Genomic DNA, 22,517 nt, shown 5'->3' on the forward strand with positions numbered 1-22,517 from the left:
GAAGACTGCGAACGCACACAATTGCTACTGATTGAGAGGTGGCCAAATCAAAACGCACCAAGCGTCTCATCGTGCTGGCTTGCCCACGAGAAATTCATAAGGGCGTTCTATGCCAGCTGCGATGCATGCGTCCACGGTGAAATCGTTTCAATATCGGGCGTCTGTGCTAGACGTCCTGTGTTCGAATCCTGCCATCGGACAATTTTAATAATGTTTATTTAACAATTTATTACACACTGCAGTACTTCGTTAAATATGAGAGGTTACAAAGTCACAAAGCCGTTTGACGCAGAAGGACGAAGTTTGGGCAAATCCATGTACTAGGGTCCCTAGTACATGTCCCTATCTTTCCTTCCCACGGAGGAAGGAAAGATAGCAGAGAGCATCGCGCAACGCGATTGAAGCCGGTGTCGTCCAAACACGTGACCAGATATACAGGCTGAGAATTAAGCCGAGCAGCTGCCGGCCGAGCGCGCATCTTATTAAAAGCCACACATGGCATAAAGAACCAACTACCGGGCACCAAACGTCTCGGCAAATCTCGATTCTTGCTCCGTGATATCAAAGCAAGTGGTCACGTGTTGGGCCGACACTGAGCAAAGGGACTGGCGTCACGGAGCGTTCGCCTGCCAACGCTGGCTGTTTGACGTAATGCTCTCGCCTATATTTTTCCTTCCCCCACGATCATTCCCATGCTGACTGAACCGCCCCGCTTGCAGCTCCCGTAGACACTAGCGCCAGAGTTCCATCTAGTGATTACTGTATGAAACACTTGTCACTGGCTACTCTGATGGGGAGACGGTTCTCGGCGCACACTTGAGGTCGAGAGAAGGGGGAGGGAGGGGAAATCAAACAAACAAAAAATGACAATAACCAACCGCAAGTCATTTGATTCAACGGGTACGTGATGTTTGAAGGCGCGGGTGTTTTAAAATAAAGGAATGCGCAAAACGGACTGCACTTAGCGTGGAGAGGCAACACAGTTGGCGAGGGCAGACGTTACTGTAGATGCAGTGGCTTACATCTGTGTCGTGTTTACACGGCACCATGACTGTACCTCAATAACTTGGTCAATTCTAAAGCAGAATTAAAAAGTAAGAAAGGTGCGCCCGGCACGAGTTCACTGCAGTGCGTCCAGCTCTATAGTTTCGACAGAAAACAAGGATTTCTATTTCAGCTTATAATGTCAAAATGAATTTACAACGGCACATATATCGCCTCTGCACCTTTAACTCATCGACTGCATTGTACGTCGTGGAATTAGCGCAGTCCACGGCGAGGTTAATACTAGCTAGGTTCCCAATTAACAGCGTGTAGAGACATCTCAATGAAGCTTGAGAGCCATCTGTATACTTAACTTTATATAAAACTTTATATAATGTACCGATGGCCAGGATCCTTATAAAATCAACGCAGAATAGCTTTCGACCGGAGGAGCAATGACTCGTCGTATGAGAAGTCGGGGTGATCGTCGTGGCAAGGGTCGAGTCAAGGACTGCATGAATACGAGACTGACTGGTATCTCAGTGGCGAGGAGACATGGTTTACCTGCTGGGAAAGCGATTGCGTCGGACGCTCGAAAGGTAGTGTTCGGGAAAGATTATAACCAGATAAGAGACAGGCCGGAAGAGTTTCCACCAAACTTTAGCACATTCTACACAGATGCGCTCTCGGCACAGGTCGAGTTCCCTTTGACCGTCCAGTTTTCAGGCGTTCATCCATTTATGCGCGCTCCTCCACACATATGTGCGAAAATTCTACCGATGAATTACAACGGTCAGTTGAAACCGCGTCAACGACATGGCTATAGGCACGGAGCGTCGTTCGTCTCAGCGTACGAACATTGTGAGGAAGATGAGATTGCGCGGAAATATTTTTAAAAAATAAAGGAAAGAAAACGGGCAGTGGATAGGATACCTGGAGAATGAGGACACATAGCGAGACCGAAAAAAAAATGAGTACAATTAAGGGCAAGAGTTTAATACGGGTGTCACACGGCGATCGAGCCAGGTTAGCTAATCTAATTGTCGTGCCGCGCCGTTCCGGCACCAATATACGTCAATCGATGTCATTTTGCATGTCATATGGAGACTACAGAACTCAGAAAACAAAGACCACAGAACTCAGAGAACATCACAAACTCGCTTGCGTATAAATGAATTATCAACCATGATATCAATTCGCCGCTTGAGAAGCCACTTTGCCTCAAAGTCCAGGCACTCGTGCTCCAGATTTGACGTCGCACATGGTTGGCTGGAACGCCAACCACGTTGAGTGTCAGCTGTTCTGGTCGCTATTGTATTAGCAGAAGCAAATGGTTTAGCTGGTTTGGTTGGGTCTACCGTTGAGTCTGCTGCAGCTTTTTCTTTCTTTCTTTTTTTTTTCCTCGTAATTGAACATTTCTACTTTTAATATGCTTCACCGCATAAGCAACTGTTCTGTGGCGAAACTTAATTTACGCAGTGATGCTTCCGGTGCAAAGACTAAAAATTATGGGGATTTACGTGCCAAAACCACTTTCTGATTATGAGGCACGCCGTATAGTGGAGGACTCCGGAAATTTTGACCACCTGGGGTTCTTTAACGTGCACCTAAATCTAAGTACACGGGTGTTTTCGCATTTCGCCTCCATCGAAATGCGGCCGCCGTGACCGGGATTCGATCCCGCGACCTCGTGCTCAGCAGCCCAACACCATAGCCACTGAGCAACCACGGCGGGTTCCGGTGCAAAGACTGCTCATGCGTCTGAGTCTAGTGAACATCTCGTCAGGACATTCTTATTCGCGCAGTCAATCATGTTAATAAAGCGATAAAGTTTATCCGGTGTTTAAAACCGAATTATGCAACTTTAAAAAGCCGAACTATGCAACGCTCGTTAGACTGTGTTTGTGTAATGGCTGCAACGATTAAATGAAGATTAACTATACCAAACAAAATTATTTTTAAGTTGTGACAGAAGTCGGCTGTTCGCGTGTCTTTCGAATGCGCAGACAAACATTAATGGTGACTGGGATGCAGCTATACCTTTGGCAACAAGAAAGTGAAACTTTAATTAGGGAGAAAAAGAAATGTTGCATAGCCAGAATGCACATCAAAATCGTAGAAATGCTTCCGGCCAGAAGGCAAGTGCCGAGCATGTCAAGGTTAACATAAAGCAAGCGGAGCAAGCATTTCGCTTTCGCAGTGAGCACTAATAAAGTTATGCGATCTGCAGTTCTTAGACGCTATATAACAACAAAAATTCCATTGATCTAGAAACGTGAGCTGATGCAATTTCAATGTTGTTCTGCATAAACAGTCAATTCTTGCACAAAAATACTAACATAATAGAATAACTAGAAGTGACAGGTTCGTAATGTTACTCTGTGAATTATTAATTTGCATCGTCACATATCAGTAAGAACATGTAGGTGCGAAAACGACAAAATCAAGGAGGACTGCCGAAACGTACGCATGGTTCAGACACACTAGTTAAATATACAGAACACCAGATAAACCTTATCACTTCATTAACATGATTGACTGCGCGAATAGGAATGCCCTAACCAGATGTTAACTTGACTTGGTGGCATGAGCACGCTTCGCACCAGCAGCATCACTGCACGAAACGAAATATACAAGTATATCTGCGCACTACGAACATTTGTATCCACTGTTCAGGCACGCACGGAAAGGGGCTGCTGTGTAGCGACCAAAAAGTCAGATGCACACAGCCAACACTACGCGCTTAATCTTAAAAAGAAGTTGAATGATATGCCGACTGCCCACGAAGCCTCAAACACGTGTCAAACGAGCTGCCGCGATATTTCGACGTAAGACCATGTAAGATTGTCGTCCCATACGGTGTTTTATTTTTTTTTTTTCTCCCCTCCACCTCCTCTCTTGATGAACTTGTTGTTGGGCGAGTTGGTGCATATTAGCAAACATGTTTTAACTGCGCGTATAAACGCTCACAGATCGTTTATTCACGCAGTTCAAAAGTGCGCCGAAAACAGTCTCCCGCTACAGTGCAGCAAATACTTTGCACAGTTGTGCAACAGCCAACTATCATATTTAAGTAGCACACAAGAAATACACACATCAGTTATCTAACATTTAACTCTAGTACGTTAACAAAATTTGTTGCTGGGCTAGTTGGTTCACGCTTGACAACCGCATACTGGTAAGCGCAATTCTAAGACGGGTCAGAAGATAGACACAGAAGCACAGGACAATCGCTAACACGCAACGAAATTTTATTCTGAAGACTTCATAGCGCAAGCGCACTGCCCATCAAGCCAACCAATGTATCATATCAAGAAGCGTATAGATTACAGCATCATTTTCTTTCCGTTATTCGAATTCTAGGCAGGAGTGGCAATGATTTGGGCAGAGAAACCACGGAGGCGTATCATATTAGAAAGAAAGAAAGTGCCTGTATTAGCGATACTTCGGTTGTTTTGCGTAGCAAAGGAAATCAATTTTTAGAAATGATGCTGTAATCTATACGCTTCTTGATATGATGCATTGGCTGGTTTGATGGGCAGTGCGCTTGCGCGATGCTGGTCTGCCGTGTACTTATAAGTAGGCGAAGTCTTCAGAATAAAATTTAGTTGCGAGTTAGCGCTTGTCCTGTGCTTCTGTGTCTATCTTCTGACCCGTCTTAGAATTGCGCTTACCAGTATTCAGTTGTTAAACTTAGTACGTTTGCCGTAAAAGAAATCAACAAGAAAGCCGATTTATTTTCCAGCAAACGGCACCATGTTTGATACCACCATCAGTATTGCTCAGTGAGCTGGAGCATTTTGCTAATGGCAGCCTCAAAATGTGAGCATTAAACAGAATGAGCCTAAAACCTGTGAAGTGGTCAAAGTAAATACATGCAGATCTCGAGATCTCGACACACCTCTTCGAAGACGCCCCCAGGCTTCTGGCAAAAGGTGTAGGAACACATCACCTAAAAGGCCACCAACAGCAAAGCTGAGTAGCAGCTTCAGTGTCCGGCAGCCACCTGGAAGAAGCGGAACAGTAAGCTAGCCTCTGTAACAAATATAGCGGGTATACAAAACCACAAAAACTTTTGCAGAGAAATGAGATAGAAATGTAGCCAAGCTGCAGACATACACCCGCCACTGCCCCTCTTTAAAACCCTGCAACACTATTCATTCTACGCAAGAACAAGCACTGACAATCAATATAAGGACAACTTTGTGCGGGAAAGCTGTGCGCTCACTGCAGCGGTTCAGGAATTACTAGTGGCAAGGCAAAGGGCCGCATTCTCTGCAAAGACTTTGCCACTCTCCACAGGTTGAGCAAATGACTTGTTAAGTGGGAGATAAAGTTCTCAAACCGTGTCGAGAAGACGCCAACCGCACTTCCGACTGCGCACATGCTGCTTCTCAGCCTCTTCTGGCCGTATCTCACCACTTCGCGATGCTGATAAGCATGCTTATGCTTGCAGCATCTCGTCGCTACGGCAACGTGAATCAAACAAGCATATATTTCAAAAAAAGAAGAAGGTATTACAACTAGCGAGCCCTGCCTTTCTCTCCCTATTTTTTTCGTTCTCTTTTTGCTTTTTTCCTTCAAGGGGCGCGAGCACGCGTGAGATGACACACTACATTTCACTTCGAAACATAGTAAACTTTACACTGTGAGAAATAACGTGTACGACTTTCACGACTAGTTCACTTAGAGCAACGGCTACAGGCTCCAGCCAACTACGGGTTAACGGATGGCGATATATATTACTCACTGCGATTGTGCTTCAGGTTGATCCCGGTGTCAACAGGCACGAGTAGGAGCGGGAACACACCGCTGAGGCCCACGACGCACGCTGCCGCTATGGAGAAGACCCACGTTTGGTAGGTGCGCACGTCCGAAGGGGCTTGTACAGAGGAGCTGTGCTCGTATGTGGGAGCCCATAGCTGCCAGACTCGCAGAAGAGGCGTCGGCGTCCCTTCCCCGAATGAAGTGTTCAGCGATCGTTCATGATCACACAGGACTCGGTCAACGCCTGCGGCGGCCACGACACCGAGCCGTAGCAGCTGAGCGGCCAACGGCATGCTTTTCCGAGTGGTTTGTGCAGTGGGGCCTGGCTTCAACGGCACGTCGAAGGACTCAGTTTCGCCAGAGCCATTGCGTTTTGTATTCTACCACGCAACCAAGATACACAAGATTTATCTCCATCTGCGGTGGAGGCAGCGTAATCTGTCCGGGTGAAGTACACGACAGGAAGTGCTCACCGAAGAAGTTTGAGGCCGCAAAGAGATAGCACGGATTCTCGAGTGGAGCTGCCGCCGCTCATAGGCGACGTCAGGCGGTGGAGAGAAGAGGATGGAGAAGGCGGAGTGCAGCAGCAGCAGGCGTCTTCTCACGCTAGCGCAACGGAGGGCACGGTGGATGGGTTCTTCGCTGTACGTGTCGATGCTGCCAGACACGAGCTGATCTAAACGCAGCACGCTAACGAAGCTGCCTCTTTTGTCAGGCTATGCAGATCTGTATACAGTGCTCGGTCTCGCTGAAAGGGTGCCGCAAGAAATCGTAACCTATGCGACCCACATCCAGCACCGCATCACTGAAGTTTGCGTTGAGTAACATGAAAAAGAAGCGGGCGAGTGGGCGAGTCTTGAAATAAGCAAAATAACATTAGTTTCGGTTTTGAATTGTTTTGTTTCTTACGCTGCTTAAAGTTGTCAGTGCAATTCCGAATTTATTATCAGTTCCATTCACACATACTGCACAATAATTCTATATGCTTAAGTAATTATCAATTACTTTTACAGAACGAACAGCAGACAACGAGTTGCTGCTTCTGCTCCGTCCTTCAGCAACAGTGGCTTCTTCTTCTTGCTGGTCTGGAAACGTTGGCTCGTGGTCTGCTCATGGTTCTTTTATTCTATGCGGAAGCGCACGAGCCGTGCGCGCTGCATTCAAAGGTTCAATATAGCTTATTCGAAGGCGTATGTTATTATTCTTTTTAATGCCGTGTAACCGATGTTTGTGCTTCTGTAAAAGTGAAAAAGCTACAGTTGCTTAAACTAGCGAAGATTTCTTTAAAGCACCATGGTAAAATGCGGCGAGTGTTGTGTTTTCACTGTCCTTTGTGCGTTGTTTCTAGTGTTCGAAAATATACAGGCTGTTTCACACTTGAGGGAAAACTCGGAGCGCATTGCATCAAGTGTATCGCGATGCGGTGTGAGTCAGGCGGCGGCAGCAGCTCGCGCAGGCTCAGACGCTCGAGGGGCGGGGTCTTGAACCGCATCGTCTGCTAGGGCGGCGCGCGCTGGCCACATTGTTGGGAAGCGTGCTAAGTGCACCGATTTCATCGTTACTGCGGGAACTGAGCCGATATGCTTTACAAAGCTTTGTGCGACGCCCACCGATACGCCTCGGAGGCAAGTTCATCCCTGAACGGTACGGGGTAATCATAGACGATGTACTGATTCCGTACGTTCTTGACGGCCCGTTCCCGGAAGGCGACTATGTATATTCCAACACGATAGGTCACCGATCCCCACTGCTCGTGTTGTGGAAGAAGTGCTCGAAGAGGGCGGAGTCGCTGTCCTGGAGTGGCCGCCCCAATCCACGGAGCTCAACATCATTGAAAATGCCTGGGGCTCATTGAAAGTATCGCTGGCGCGCCATCCTTTTCATGGGTTGTCCGAGGATAGGCTTTGGTCCACCATCGTCAGCAAGTGGGGCGTGTTGCGAATGAACACATCGCTGACCAAGTCACTGTACACCCCACTGCACTTCAGAATGGGCGGTGTCATCGCTGCTGCTGGGGACATGACGAGATATACTATAGTGAAGTTCGGAGCGTGACGCGTGCATTTCGCTGCCGGCGGGCAGGGTCTGTCTAGTGTAATGAACTATTGTCGAGAAGAATCACTTCCAGCTCACTGTCTTAACCTAAAACATTCCTTTATTCGTATCCGTTTGTTTCATCTATATCGTGTTTGACCCCATATAGTTCTTATTGTCGAGTGCTCTGTTTTCCTTTCGTGTCAAATAAAGACTGAGCACGTTGCGCGCATATTTTGGTGTCTCTTTCTCGTCGCTGCGTATTACGGTAGCACACACAGTGAAGAAATATACGTGCACGCACTCAGTACCCCGACCTTTTGAAATAACAAACGAAGCATGCTGTCAATTAGAAGTTTGTAGAACTCCATTATCGCCAATGAAGGCTCAGAGGTTGGCGTCGCACAACACTTAGTAAAGAATATCGGCTCAGTTCCCGTACTAACGATGAAATCGGTGCACTGCCCCTGACAGTAGCACGCTTCCCGACAATGCGGCCAGCGCGAGCCCATAGTAAAGCGCCGCCGTAGCAGACGACGTACGCGACTCCGCTCCTCGAGCGTTCGCGCCTGAGCGAGCTTCTACCGCCGCCTGACTCCAGCGCTCGCCGCATCGCGATGCAATATATGTGCTCTGAGTTTTCCCCTAAGTGTGAAACAGCATGCACGAACTCATTCAGCTCACGATTCTTCTCGGTATCCGGGGGAATCGGGCCAGCTCGGGTACCTCAAGCGGCCCTCCTCTGGATCCGCCAGTGAAAAGTGCCTGGCAAATAGGAACTTAGGATATATAGCCAGGCACAGTCATACTGCCACAGAGACAATAGAGAGTTTTAGGGCCCCAAAAGTTTGGGGCCCCAAAGAGCTTTGCAGGTGTTAGCGTTGGGGCATGCATGAGTGAAGAGTTTTAGAATAGGGCTTTGCCATGGCTTTGCGTTTGCGGTTCTATATAGCATCTTGCGCTGACAGCGCCACTACGGCGTCAAAGAAAAGCTATTAAATATAATTTAATAAAATATACCATTTTATGATAGGAATAGGAATTTTGACCTGCGTGTATGTGCGTTTAATTACAATTTAGAGATTATTCTGTAAGCAGTAAACAATTAGTTGCGCTTAGTTTTGAGCAAACCAACTTTACGTGCCTTCACCAGCCAAGCTTAGCCGTGTTAGGCCTTCGAGCCATAATATCCACAATCGAATTCGGAATCAGCGGCGTCTAATGAATCAACCTTCATAACACACGCTAGTTGAGAGAAAGCGATAACCGCAGTCACTTCTCCTAGCTTGTGAACTTCACGCGTTACCACGAATCGAACCCAGTCATAGAATAAGGAACCAACAAAGAGCCATCGCTTCGAAGGGTGCCTCCATGTTTGCTGACGCTAAGCTTTTGGGGCCGCTATTTGGGCTCCCGCTAAATCGGTGAAATAGCGTTCCCAACGCAAAACCAACGCCTCCTCTTGGCAAAACCCAAACGTAGTTTCCGTCTCGCGCATGCGCAGTGGCTTCGACGCTATTTATTTGGGGCCCCTATTCTAAAACTCTAATAAGCTGCTGAACATGCAGTGTGCTTCTGTTCGATATCTCAAACCTGCTCTTCGTAATGACACACCTGTGATTGGGGCTGTGTGCATATTCACTCTCGTGGCCATTGCACCTTCTCCATAAACGCTGTGACAAATCTGTTTTCTCATAAGATGTTGCAAAGCATATACTTGCTCATACTTACTGCGTGTGCTTAAGATTGCATATGCTGCCTTGCATCTTTTTTACCGTGTATTTGCGAGACTTCAATAATTTCAACGGCTCCAGTATATCAGCTAGCTGCAAATTTAAAATATGCACATTCCATCTGAAATACTGATGCCCTGAGAGTGAAAAGTAGGTAAAGTTATTCCACTTCATAAATCTAATGAAACATATATTTCATCCAAGTATTGTCCAATTTTCCCAACTTTAATTTCATGTAAAATGTCAGAGCATATAGTATACTCGCACCTTGACATTTTACAGTCAATTTTTTCCACCATTCACAACACAGACTTCATAAATATTTCTCTTGTGAAACTCGATTATTAACATTTACGAATGATTTGTGTTTATTCCTTATTAATTGTTTTGCAACAGACTGCATGTTTCTAGATTTTTCTAAAGCTTTTGATAAAGTTAACTGTCAGCTCCTTATACTAAAACTTAACTGCCTTAAAAATGACTTGTGTAACGTGTCGGTTACCACAGGAGTGCCTCACGATTCCTCCCATACTTTTCTTGATTTACATTAATAACTTGTACTGCACACATATCCAGCTCTATTTGTCTTTATGCCGACAACTCCGTTGTGTACTATAACATTACGAACGAATCTGACCCCATATCCTGACCTTAACAACATTTTTGCTTAGTCTGTGATATGGCATATGAGACTGCATGAACATTACTAAATACAAGGTGATGAGGATCTTGCGTCACTGATCACCTTGTCCTCAGTACTCACTTAACAACCTTCCACTTGATTCCGTTACGTCCCACAAATACCTTGGTGCAGGCATGTGTAACCAGGGGGAGGGTTAGCTAGGGATACTGGAACCCCCCCCTGAAGTTATCACTATGGCAATATATGCTGCTCTCTATTGATCATACCAAACTACAAAGATTATATACTTCAGGGCTTACACTTTATTTGTGCTATTATTTTTATTAACTATTTTGTTGTTTCGTGGTATTGCTTATCTGTGTAACTTCCAATTAAGCCAAATTGGCATATCAAGTCTCATTAAAAGCAGCTGGCAGTTAGGGTCCCATTAAAACCAAATGATAATTGTATGTTCCAATCGATGCCTCTGGAAACTCCTGAATAACCAACTGAGCAACACAGCCCCTTAAATATCTCCCAATGGGACACACAATAAGGTCCAATTTGATTCATCTATACCAATTGGACTCATAATGATGTCCAATTGGACACATCAGACTAACTGAGCCCATAATGGTGTCCAATAAGAACTGCGCAGTAAACTCCCATTAGGACAAACCTGATTAAGCGAAATTTTTTAATATGTGGAAGAATGCGTAAACATTTGGTTACTTTCACATAAACCCAATGCAAACAAAATCTGCTTAAAATGAATTGTCGAACTTCTGCAGCCACTTTCGACAACTGTTATTTGGGTCGGCGAGAGGCCTTAATCGGCAGACTTGGAGGAGGCGAAGTAACTTGCTACACAAGAAGCAAATGGTGTTCTTGTGGACATAAACTGCTACACCAGCACTGACAATGACATTATAAACCTGCTAGGCTGTCACCATATAAACAATAATTTAGGAAGTCCTCGAGATGCCTCTGCAAGCTATTCAGACAAGAACACTGTCTAGGAGAAACAAAAACTAGTGGCATTCACATATGATGCAGCTGATAAAGCTCTGACTACTTTCATGCAGGTTTTTCTATAATGTGAGGAGACTCAAGGTTTATGAGCAAGCTGGGTGAAATGTCTTCTGGTGTAGGGCACAGATTTTCATGGAGCCATCAACAAACAAATCTGTTCCTATTAAGTTAGTCTTATGCTATTTAATAATATTGCTGTAAGAATACACATAGCAATAATTTACCCTTCAAAATCTAATAAACGACTCTTTTAACATTGGGCTTTTGGTTTTAATGCTGTTTCATCTATTATTTTGTGTTGTGGATATCTGCGAGCGCACTTGGAATAGCAGATATTTAGTTCTGTGGATCACTTCTGTTAAGCATCTGAGCAATTTCTATGAGTTCGTCTTATCAGGAGCCTACTGCATCTTAACAGCAAGTGAACGAACTTGGTGTTTATCTAGAACCAGCCAGACACAACAGCATCCAATTGTGTTCCACTGGAAAATACAATTAAACCTCCTCCCCCCGACCCCGCCTTTTTTTACTTCAATATACTGGGCGTTTCTGCAAGGACAGCCAAAAATCTTTAAAGATCACCTGTGGCACATAGCACAATTCTATTCCTTCAACTGGATTTCTCAAAGCAGCAGACATTACTTCTACAATAAATCAAAATGTGCAATTTACTAATTACCAAAATTCACTAATTACGTATTGCACATTATCCAATTTATTTTAGCCGGGGAAGTTCGCAAGGCGGATCCACTTGGAATGAATTTTCAGGATGACACCAATTTCGAGATATTGCTGAACTTTGTGAAGAAATACATTGTTGTAAGGTAACTAGTAATTAGTCAATTACGCATTTTGATTTCTCTTGCAAATAATGTCTGCCTTTTTCCGTAATCGTGCTCGGCAACTGTAATTGTGCTATCTGCCACAGTTGATACTTAAAAAATTTTGTCAGTCTTCGCAGAAACACCCAGTATTTTGACTTAGATTTCAACACTGGCTTTTCTTGGAACCCTCAGCTTACATACCTACTTTATATGTATAATATCAGATATCATATATAGCCTTGGCCATCCGTAAGTGTTTTGTAGATGCCCTAGCCTACAGTGCCAAGATACATTGCAGAGCAAACTGAATAATGAATTCATTGCTAAAAATTATTTTGGATCATTTTCATGCCATATTCTTAAAGACAATGACTTTGATTTCTTCCCATATTTTCATGCTATGTTGATGAAATCTATTGCATTAACAAAACATTTTTATGTCAAACACTATTTTAGTGCTGCTAGTGCAAATGCTTTGAGAAGAATAGCAAGTTGCAAGATTGTTTGATTGAAACAATATGTCCTCCAATGGAACAAAGGTCCGTCAAAGAACACTTTGCATATAACAAGCTGCTATGGAATGTCGCTCGATAAAGATATTTTGTCCAGTAACAAACCTGCACCTTACTTGAATCTACATTTATAGATAACCTATATAAATGGAGATTTTCATACTCAACATACATACATTTATGTCAAAGTTCCAACACCAAAGCATCTCCATTCTACTCTGGACAAACGAATGAATGTTCATTCTTAAAGTCAAGACCTATCACTCTATGACTCGGAGGCATGTGCACAAGGAAACAAGAGGGGCATTTCCTTGACTTCCTTTAATGGGAGCAGTGCTTGCCTCATTATCCTACAGAGCATACAGATAACTGTGAAATATATGCACTTTGAATGGTCATATGCCATGGTGAATTTAAAAGCCCTGAATTGTTACGCAAGCTTTGCTTTCGGTAATGTTTTATGAAAGTAATCCACAGTGCTTGCTTCATTAGTATTGTGGCTCTGTAGCTAGCTGGCATAAAGTCCACATGATGTGGCCAAAAAGTTTGTTACTCCATTCTCTCCCAACTCTTATAGATGCAGTCGGGGACTAAAAAGAAACGTAAGAATCTGTTGTGGTAAACTCTCATCTTACAAATAGATGCCATGCTGATACTACTAGCAACAACTACATTAAGCTGCATTTCACTTAATAAAGAAATGAACAGATCTCATGTACTTCTGCACAACTACGGCAGGTTCCACAGTGAAGTTACCTATTCAAAGATTTAAATCGCAAGACTGTTGCATATGTGGTCTTGGTTTTGAATCAATATATCAAATATACCTGCCTTCATCATTATCATTATCACCATGTGCCACTGCCATCATGAAGCCTATTTAGGTGAGCAATAAGGTTTATTTAGTCTTGCCAGAAACTTATGCTTGTTCGCCTCTTTCCACTGCAGTGGTGTTGGGTGCACGTTAAAGAACCTCCGGTAGTCGAAATTAACTCAATCCCCCATTACTATGTGCGTCATAGTCATATCGTGGTCTTGGCACGCACGACATTCCAGCATTCTCCATCTCAGCCTCTTACCTTCAGCCACTTAGTCCAGTGTCCTTAGGACACAACGTAGACTTTTCCTGTTTAAAAGAATGACAAGATGTTGCTTGTAAATATTTTCACACCAAAAACTGACTAGCAATTTTCATTCAACCAAGCCTCTACACTTAATGTCATGGGGACACACAAGCATTCGAGAACTGGTCTTTACAACCACCAAGCTGGCCACTTTTCTATCTGCATAAACTGCCAAGTTCAGGCCAGCACTGTATCAACTAGTAGGATGGGTTTGTAGCAAGCTGTGGTCTCGGCGAGACATGCAAGCACATGTACCAAAATGTGGACCACTTTTGCAGGAATTTGCGAAAATCAGCTAGAAAAGTACTATCGAAGTTCACCACAATTCACAGGGAACTTGATGTTTGATACCAAATTTGAGTTCACTTTCCTCAACAACTATAGTACGTGTATAAAACACAGCTAGGAAGATGGGATAAAAGCTGCATGCTTTTTTTTTTTTTTTAATGTGAGGGTAAATGCCTCAGGGCATACAGGGGTATGGGATGGGGGTGAATAAGGATGATTAAATGAATGAAAAAAGATTTGCTGATCTAATGTTTTGGTGTCGCTATCCGCAGCTTTGCATACTTCAGTGCAGCTTTGCATACTTCAGTGCAGCTTTCATCACTTTTAGAAACGATAAAAGGGAGGCAGATACCACAATAACAAGAGATGCTGCAAATCATGCAGTCCCTTCATAACCAGTAAAGGTAATGATGTAACATGCTGTGCATCAATTTACGCCATCAGTTTATACAGTTAAACCTCGATATACCGAAGTCGGAAAAATCGGCAATGTGCTTCGTTATATCGAAATTTCGTTCTATTGAAATTCGACCTTTAATTTATGCAAATAAGTTCACTCGCCGATCGATTTTTCCTACACGGAAAGGGGCCGCAGAATTTTTGGAATTATCATGCAGGCAATAGAAAAACAAATTTGAATGAGAAAACAATTCATTTTCATAAATTTCGAAGTCGCGGACGAATGATACCGTTTCATGCCATGTACGTCGACGATACCTTCTCGGCGGTACTAATTAAGCGAAGCCAGTCACGCTTTCACGTGCACTCCGCCCCCGCGGCTGATAGCGTCGCCGGCACTGGGTCGAACGACGCTATCATAGGAAAAGTGCCGGCAGCGGGGAGCGAATGCTTCGTCTGCCTCTCGCTCCAACGAGTCACCGAAACTCGAGATTACGCAACCTCCAATACTAATATACGTGCGGTAAGACAGCTTACATAGTGCCACGCCGTTTCGGTACGCCCACTTTGCATACGCGGAAAGCAGGGCGAAAGTTTCACTTTGCACCTAAAGCGCGTGTGGGGCGTGATAGGATATTCTCGCACTTGGGCTTCATACGAAACACGATGCGGCTCCACTTCGGGCGTCGCTCGTATCGCGCGGCGCGCGATTTGAGAGGTGCGTTTGCAAACAGCGACGTGTAATTCAATAATTTGACCATCTGCGTCTGCGGAAGTTTCCATTCGTTGTCTCGGCATTCCTTTGCGGCAGCAGTGAAATGTCGTTATATTGAAATGGCATAGAAACACACTTCATTATGCTGAGGTCCTAAATACATTGGGTTCTATGGACAAGAGGCTATATATGAAAAGCTAAACACTTCATTAAATCGAGTTCGTTATATGAAGGTTTAAGTGTATGTAAATAGTATTTATTTCATTTCATTTCATTTCATTTATTATCACCTTGAAGGCCCGAAGGCATTACACAAGGGGGGGCAATACAAACACGTGTAAGAGTGGTTTCTTGCAAAACACCGAAAAAAAGAAAAATAACATATCGCTGATTTTGTACGACTTTAAACAATCAAATAAAAAATTCGAATTGAAAGAAGTAACACGGCAATACATTAGCAATAAAAGAAACAAAAGAAAAAGACTAGGTGGAAGGGTTGACAAGGGTAGACTATTCCGATAGGTTTATGATGGGTTCATGAACGAATATGAATATTCGAATATGAATATGAATATGAATATGAATGAACGAATATGAATATGAATATGAATATGAATATACGCTTATTCATTCTTGTATATTCTTGCAAAGTCTTTTATTCTTATATAGTTACAAAGACATTTGTCTTTATGCTTTCGGAATTCCAAGTGGAATTGTCTACTACGTACGTGCACTAAAAATTAAATTATAGGGTTTTATGTGCCAAAACTGCGATTCGATTATGAGGCACGCCGTAGTGGGGGACTCTGGAAATTTGGACCACCTGGGGTCTTTTAACATGCACCGAAATCTAAGTACATGGGTGTTTTTGCATTTCGCCCCCATCAAAATGTGGCCGCCGTGGCCGGTATTCGATCCTGCGACCTCGTGCTTAGCAGCCCAACACCACAGCCACTAAGCAAACACAGTGGGTTGTCTACTGCACTCAAGATGACTGAACTACATGCACTTGTACTTTAAATCAAATATTTTATTTTGAAATAATAGCATATGAATGGGGACAACAATCTGCAGTATATATAGTCTAACAAAAAGTATCAATAACATTAAAATTTGCAGCAAGGAATCATAAAAGATGTTATAAAAATGCTTCAACCCACAATCAAATGCTCTCATTATATGTATTACTTTCACAAAACAGCTTTCTTGCAGGCCACAGCTGCACTCAAATCCAGTTACAATGTCACTGTGGTCAGGTGGACAAGACAGCGAAATGATTTTCAATGCTAAAGTAATGTGGGAAATGTAAGCAGACAGAAAAATAATAATGAGCGGCACCAGAAGCATAATCACTAATCAAACAGAGACACGGGCAACTTTAATGACAGCATATAGCATTGCAGACCTTTCAGTGAAGCTGCAATTAATTAAATGTTTGACATTCAAACGTACATTTAAAATTATACGCAACTTATCAGTGCCAGGACCATTTCTTGAAGCTTATAACTCACAAAATAACTTTTTTATAAAATAGAGGAAATGTGTATTTGACATGTCAAGTGAACCAAAGGGTCCTATATTAAAGGGACACTAAAGAGCAAGAGTGAATCAATTGAGTATTCTTTCAGAACTCCATGTTCACTAATTTTCTAGGAAATGATTGGTTATATATATATATATATTAGTGGAGAAAACAAAGGCCAAATTGCCCCTTTATGAATTTAGCGCCAAAGCCTCAGCACCGGTAAGTCAATGTGACATCGGGCATTTCACAGGGTAAGAAAGTTCAACAAAACTTGCTAAATTGACTCTTTGGTTCCTTTATAGCATCTACTGTAGCCCTTCTTTACTGGTGAGCTATAACCTAGAACTGTGCAGACACTCAATATCGAGGACATCACAGTGAGCAGGTGTGGGAACTTCGAAGATGGCATGGCCTACCCTCTTTTTGAGCTTTTTCTGGCACACCAAGCCTCTTCTCGTAGTAACGGCAGTCACTTTGCTATTGCAGAAGCATAGCTTATTAACTCAGCTCAACAATATTCCTCTTCAGTGTCCCTTGAATGTAAGCTTCAGTAATTCAAGATGTTTACATTGCCCTCATGATAGTCATTTATTGCAACACCTTTTTGACATTTTTACTACAAGTACCATTTCAGAAATGTTTTTGTAACAAATTAATGAGACAATGTTGCTACTTGGGCTTGTTGGTTAACTATAACAAATATACCACCTTGCAGACAAGGATGAACAAAGAAGAAACTGGGCAGACTTAATGCTGCCAAGTGGAAAGAACAAAAATAATAATAGTAAAAAATATGTACGACAGAATGCTGAGAGTGAAGCAACAATATTTCATAAGAGGTACGCAACCCACTGCAAGAAGTACTACTTTTGAAAAGCATGAAGAAGTATTTTTTCTCAGACTAGGCAAGAAAGTTTTCACAGACAACTGAAACAAAGACAAAGTTGACTTTGACTTCAGAATTTAACCAATCTACCATAGAAAAACAACCATATTTACAGCCTTTAGAACCACAGTGGATGATATGCAAACATAGCTCAGATAAGTGAAGCTTTCAAATAACGGAAACTGTACATTATATGCTATTGTCCTGTCCCCAATTGGCAACATAAAGATAAAAATTTTCTTCTGCATTTTGGTTATGTGGAAGCAACGGGAAAACTTTCAACCAAAGAATGCCAAATCTGGATCACAGCATAGTAGCTATGCAAATGTGAGACGAATCACCCAATTAATTTGTCATTGAGGCACACAGCTCATACCTGCAGCAGTCGCAAGGTTTCATTCATAAAATATGGTAGTTCATGGTGGAGATAACTGAGCAGGCTAACTCAGGTGGAGTGCTGTAGCAATGAAAACATTGATTTCTTGGCATGGTGTGGCATGGTCGTCAACAATACCAAGCTTCAACATGCAAGTACTAAGCTTTCAGATTAGCATATAGCATGTGGGTGCTGGAACAAGATGCTGAATTCTTTAGCAGTGTTTCTATTTTGCCACATCTGGCACTCTACTCCCTGGTGTCGGCCGCACTGTGTGGATAGACCAATAATTTTCTAAGTAAATCATTACGCCTAGTGGGCAGAGGGGCTCAATCTCTCTGTACCGACGTGGGAGCGGCCCGCATCAGTCCCAGACTGATCCCTCAAGACCTAAATAAAGTTCTTCATACCATACCATACCTAGTGGGCAAGTGCCAGCCAGCAGGCTACAGAACATGGCTAAACTGTTTTTTACACTCCTCGATTAACCTTGACACCACTCTGTCACGGTACTTTCGCTGCAGTTTCATCTCATTTATTCCAGCCAACAGAAACATAGAGGAAGCAAAATGAGGTGCTTTCTCTTAATCTGAGTAGCAGATGAAAATTGACTAGAGAACTTGTTGATAATAAACCAGCAAAATGAAGTCAGCAATACTAATGATGGGAAAAAGAACAACAAGATTAAAAGATACCATGGAATGCAGCCACAACATGGCACATGAAAGCGTACTCATAACGTAGCTCTTATACTTCAAACATGTTAAAAAAAAAGAGGGTTAAAAAGAAGTTTACAGCACCTTAAGAATCCGAGACTTCTCACCTCAGTGGTGATTGTAGGCTCAGTTCCTACAAATGTTTAAACAGCCCATAATAATTGCGCATATTCCTAGTCCAAATAACATGAAATGTTATATAGAATGACGCAAGCTATTGCTTTTTTTTTTTTGTAGGCTTTCAGAAAAGTGACATCTTATCAACACTGTGAGCTCTGCTTAAACGAAACTTTCATTAAATGAAACAAAATATTTAACACTTTCAGTCACATCTAAGTACTCTAATGAACATTCATGAGCTGGGACAACTTTCTATCATAACGAGAGCTATCACTCTACCACTACTAAAGTCAAAAGTAGAACCAGGAGTGGAATTAAATATACATCAGGTCCTTTATTTTCGGGTAAAACCCTGTAATTCACAATTTTTGCCCCCCAAGCAAGTTTCATGAAAATTGGGCTAAACCCAATTGGGTTAAACCAAATTTTCCACTAATCTTTGTCCTTTCGTAAAGTGAAAGAATAAATGCAGGTGTAACAAAACTAATGAATGCAGTCCAACTTGTGTGAGCAAGTGGTCAAGATATATCATATTTATTATTATTCCATGTAGAATACGCTCAACACTTAAGCAAAAACCTGCATTCAGTGCCAGCTGGCCTCGAGTGAACTAAATCTTGTAGCTCTTTTAGTAGCTGCATTTAGTACATGAATACGAAAATGGCACATCGCATCGCAGTTCCCACACATCATGCACATGTAAATGGTGGTGATGCGCTAGGAAGCGAACACAGTGCTGGCGTTATTTTGCATTGTGAACGGTAACTGTGGCAATAAGATGACGTTTTCTCGACTAAGGCATGTTCAAAGAAGGGCGGCAGATTAGGTTAGTTGTTATTCAATTAATTTTGCTGTGTTGCAAGGGCATGCAAAGCAATGCAGTGAAACAGGATGACAAGGCTGAGAGGCCCGACAGGTGTAGGATGAATAGAGAAATGCTTTAAATAAGCATGGTAATGTAAGGATCAATTCTGAGGTTTTACGTGCCAAAACCAATGATTTGATTATGAGGCACATCATAGTGGGTGACTCCGGATTAATTTTGACCCCCAGGGGATCTTTAACAAGCCCCCAGTGCACGGGACATGGGCATTTTTGCATTGCGCCCCCATTGAAATGCAACCGCCACGGCTGGGATTTGATGCCGTGACCTCATGCATAGCAGCACAACACCATAGCCACTAAGCCACCACAGCAGATATGGTAATCTATGTCAACAAGGGTTTGCAAGATAAGGAAAAGTGCACTTGGCCACACTTCCTAAGAAGTGTGGCCAAGTGCACTAATATTAGTGCTTTTTTAAATGCATAAGCATTTCTGTGCCATCCCAATGAGAAAACTCGTTGGTCTGTCTGTCACAAAAGACAAATCGCTATAAACAAATTAATTTACAAGAAAACAGAATAAATTAGAAAGGAAAAACGTTGGCAGTAATGAGTTCTGTACCTATGACCCCACGCTCAGAAGCCGAGTGTCTCACCCACTGGGCTAAACACACACGCTTGCAAAAGGTGAATATATCTGAACCATATGAATGTGTTGTACCAGCGGTACAAAACAAAAGTCAAAGAAGAACATTTTGTATGACGGCTTCGTTGAAAGATTTGGTGATGGCGAAATAAAAGCCGTCTCTAGGACCCCATGTAGAGCCAACTTGGAGCATTGTGGACATTAGGAAAACTCTGATATTGCAAAAATTTATTGCCAAGCACGCCACATCCCCGACACGTTTTGGTGGTCGTGGAATGCACGTTTCATTGGGGTGTTCCTTCACCGACTGAAATGCTACCATCTCTGAGGGCTCATGCGTATCGCACAACACAGACAGATAAGCAGTCAATGAGTTGATAAGGATGATAAGGAGTGATGAGGGGTTATATAGGCCTCATCACGGTTGATAATGGTTTGACATGGTTGGATAAGGTGCTAAAGAGTGAAAAGGGCTCATAATGGTCGGAGCGATTCTGTTAAGATTGATAAGAACCAATAGGGGTCGGATCAGGACCTATAAGGTTGATAAGGACAGATAAGAGTTGTTAAGGGTCGGATCAATTGCGATAAGGTTGATAACAACCAATAAGGATTGATAATGGTTGGATTGAATCCAATAAGAATTGGTAAGGGTTTATAGTTGTCGGATCAAGTTTGATAATGACACTGGCTCCGTGGAGATGAGCAAGTGGCACAATGCTTACGCATACTGAGACAACTCCTGTGTAGTTTCTGTAATTTTCTTCTTTTCCTCTGTAAGAAAGTGCAGAAAAGAAGGTAAACAAGGGATAACCAACAATGATTCTATTTGTTTTTGTTTACATACTTTCTTTTAAAAGTGTAACTAATGCCTGCCGGCAAGAATTTCTATAGGTAGTTGCCACATAACTTGCAAACAGCTCTTTTTGCCATTATATGAAAGAAGACCAGCATGATTTTGCCTTCTGTGGGCACGGCGGGCCCAAAGCTGCCATGTTGCCAAATGGAACACTTTTCTGCTTGCTGCAGGCTTTTCTTGGCTTCGCTGTTCTGGATGTGTATGGCCACTTGATACGTTTTGCGATGGCAAGAACCAGCTCATCAACAAAGGCCCTTCGTTCTCAGCGCTGTCGTCATCTGTTGATGCACACTCTACTGAACTTTCCTTTCAAGCATCTCAGTGTGGCGTCATCGCTTGGTGCCGGTATAAAAGAAGACTGACATGGTTTCATCTTCTGTGGGCACGGTGGACCCAAAGCTGCCATGTCGCTAAGTGGAACATTTCTCCACTTGCTGCAGGTTAGTCCCCACCCTAGTTCAATATGTAGCGATTGTGGAGGCCTAGTGGTTCTGCCGTGCCAACGGGGTTGTTTTGAATGACTGTTTTGTTGTTTGTAAACGACTAATTAGCGGCGATGTCAAGGAAAACCCAGGACCTACTCAGAAGGAATCGTACAAGCAACTACTTGAAGGTCAGAGAGAAATTCATAAGGAACTTTTAGAAATAAACTAAATTTGCTGAATTGAAAGAACAGTTGAACGACTTTAGGCGTACTGTTGAAAATATGGCGTCTGAGCGCTTAGTACAGCATGAGAACACACATCAATAGCAAGTCACATTGAAATCGTTTGAGCACATGATGTGTTTTCAAACTAAAAAGCTAACAGATCTTGAAGACCATAGTTGAAACTCTAATCTAATTATTCATGGTATACCTGAGATCTCAGTAGAGTCAGAAGAGGTACTAAAGAAGAAGGTTGCGAAGGATATTTTTCAAGACAAACCTGAGGTCAAATGCGAATCTGCTGGGCGTATCCATCGATTGGGTAAGCAGGTGGGAAAGCAGCTTGTAATAGTGTAAATGCAAGATTTAACGAGAGGGGGGGGGGGACTGAAAAATGCAATAAAACTCAAGGGCTCGAATATCTTTATTAAGAATAATTATTTCAAATCGGCGTTAAGAAAACACAGTCTGCTCTGGAACAGCACAAAAGCCGAGATAGAACCAGGCAAAAGATATACGATAAACTAAAGATCGATAAGGATATGTACGTTTAGGACGAAGTGCAAAACAGGTGGGTGAAAATGACCAACTACAAAAATACCACCCCTCAACAGTCAAAAACTTGGCAAAACGTGCATGTGCACGATAAGCAACTTCGTCTCCTTAACTTGAATGCCCGTAGTGTTAGGAATAAAACTGAGCCCCTTGAAATTCTACTGCTGCAGTACGATCCTCACATTACCGTAATAACTGAGATGTGGTTACATGAACGTGTGAATGATGACATTTTCCCGCCTTCCTATATGGCTTTTCATAAGGACAGGCAATCAAGGGGAGGTGGTGTGGCTGTTCTGATCTGAAACAAATTTGATGCCGTCTTGCTGG

The 22,517-nt window shown here is 42.9% G+C and overlaps 1 protein-coding gene across 2 annotated transcripts in view; it reads right to left on the reverse strand.

The window, feature by feature from the left end:
- Zip99C (Zinc transporter Zip99C) overlaps window positions 1-6,574 on the reverse strand; it is a 48,915-nt gene extending 42,341 nt beyond the window's left edge. Inside the window, exons 1-2 of one of the 2 annotated variants that reach the window (XM_050193434.3) lie at window positions 5,735-6,574; window positions 4,886-4,990 (exon numbers count right to left, since the gene is read on the reverse strand). In XM_050193434.3, coding sequence (XP_050049391.1) covers window positions 4,886-4,990; window positions 5,735-6,044 — 415 coding nt within the window. In that variant the 5' untranslated portion in view covers window positions 6,045-6,574. The remainder of the gene's footprint in view (window positions 1-4,885; window positions 4,991-5,734) is intronic. The other variant, XM_050193433.3, reaches the window with a different exon arrangement.
- Window positions 6,575-22,517: the final 15,943 nt, after the last annotated feature.

The sequence above is a fragment of the Dermacentor andersoni genome, chromosome 1 (assembly GCF_023375885.2).
Source record: "Dermacentor andersoni chromosome 1, qqDerAnde1_hic_scaffold, whole genome shotgun sequence".
NCBI lineage: Eukaryota > Metazoa > Arthropoda > Arachnida > Ixodida > Ixodidae > Dermacentor > Dermacentor andersoni.